General features: G+C 33.0%; 1 protein-coding gene across 1 annotated transcript in view; it reads left to right on the forward strand.

The window, feature by feature from the left end:
* Positions 1–553: 553 nt before the first annotated feature.
* The window catches only part of LOC103729640 (olfactory receptor 5D18-like), a 6,773-nt gene continuing 6,100 nt past the window's right edge, over positions 554–1,226 (forward strand). Inside the window, exon 1 of the mRNA XM_017796776.1 lies at positions 554–577. Within this exon, the coding sequence (XP_017652265.1) occupies positions 554–577 (24 nt within the window). The remainder of the gene's footprint in view (positions 578–1,226) is intronic.

A 1,226-nucleotide genomic window follows, 5' to 3' on the forward strand; every position in this document is an offset into this window, starting at 1 on the left:
TCACATTTTTTGTATGGCTTTAACTACTGTCTCCAAAACATTTTCAACATTACGTATGTATTAAATAATGTAATTATTAATAAATACCTCTCCCATTCAGTTCCAGGTAAGCAGTATTCTATCTTTTTTCTTCACGAATTTCATTCTGACAAGCATCAAATACATGAGGCATCCTACAGTATTTCATTTATCCTCATGTCATAGTTCATCCTTGTTCAAAGATGTACATCTGTAGATGGGTGAATACTTATTTCCATCTTTGCCCTACTGTAAATAGAGGCAATCTGCAAGCAAGTATGTGATTCTGGTTTAATTTATCTGGTATATACTGGAGGTAGAATTGTTGAATCATATGGAATTCCCACATGAATTAGTTGAGGAACAACCATGCATTTTCCATAAGTGTTACCATTTTGGGTCACCTCCCATAATACTCAAATGGTTTATACTTTCATACCCTGATAATCATTTTCCCAAATTTCCTGCCTTTCTATCTTCCAATCTTCCTTTTCTTTCTACTTCTTTCTTTTCCTCCATCTCTATCTCTGTTTTAATGCCACCTCTCCTAAAAAATGTGGTGATAGCTTGTGTGTTATTTTGTTGCTGGTGGTGATGGTGGTGGTGATTGGTTCATTCATTTAGTTTATTTAGTTGTATTACTGACCTCAGAAACAAGTATAATCTGGGCCTGGTGGTGCATGTCTTTAATCTGAGCACTCAGGAGGCAGAAACAGGACAATCTCTGTGAGACGGAGATTAGTTTGCTCTATGTTACAAATTCCACTAGCTCTATATAACAAGTTCCAGACTATGGGGAAACTCTCAAAAAAAGAACAAACAAAATTAAAATAAAATTCAATAAAAATAAACTAAATAAATTAACAAAAGAAAAGAAAAATTGAGACAAGAATGTGAGACCTTCTTTACAGAATACTGCATATTAAATTAAATCACAACGGTATAAGCATCATGCAAGTTCCACAATGTATTCATGTGAGTAAACGAGTTACTCTCACCGTGGTTTTCATTGTCAACTCCCTCATGATTAGCATTCTGAAGCTTCTTTTCAGTTATTTATTTCCCATTTCTATATTTTCTGAAGTCATTAAACTATGGCTCTGGACATATTTTAAACATTAGTTATTATATTACTACTTTAATTTTTTATTTTAGAAGATTTCTTATATAAGAACAGTATTTACAATATTTTCAGACCTCTCCTCCCA

This window comes from Nannospalax galili, unplaced genomic scaffold (genome assembly GCF_000622305.1).
Source record: "Nannospalax galili isolate Female #2095 unplaced genomic scaffold, S.galili_v1.0 scaffold593, whole genome shotgun sequence".
NCBI classification, from domain to species: Eukaryota; Metazoa; Chordata; class Mammalia; order Rodentia; family Spalacidae; genus Nannospalax; species Nannospalax galili.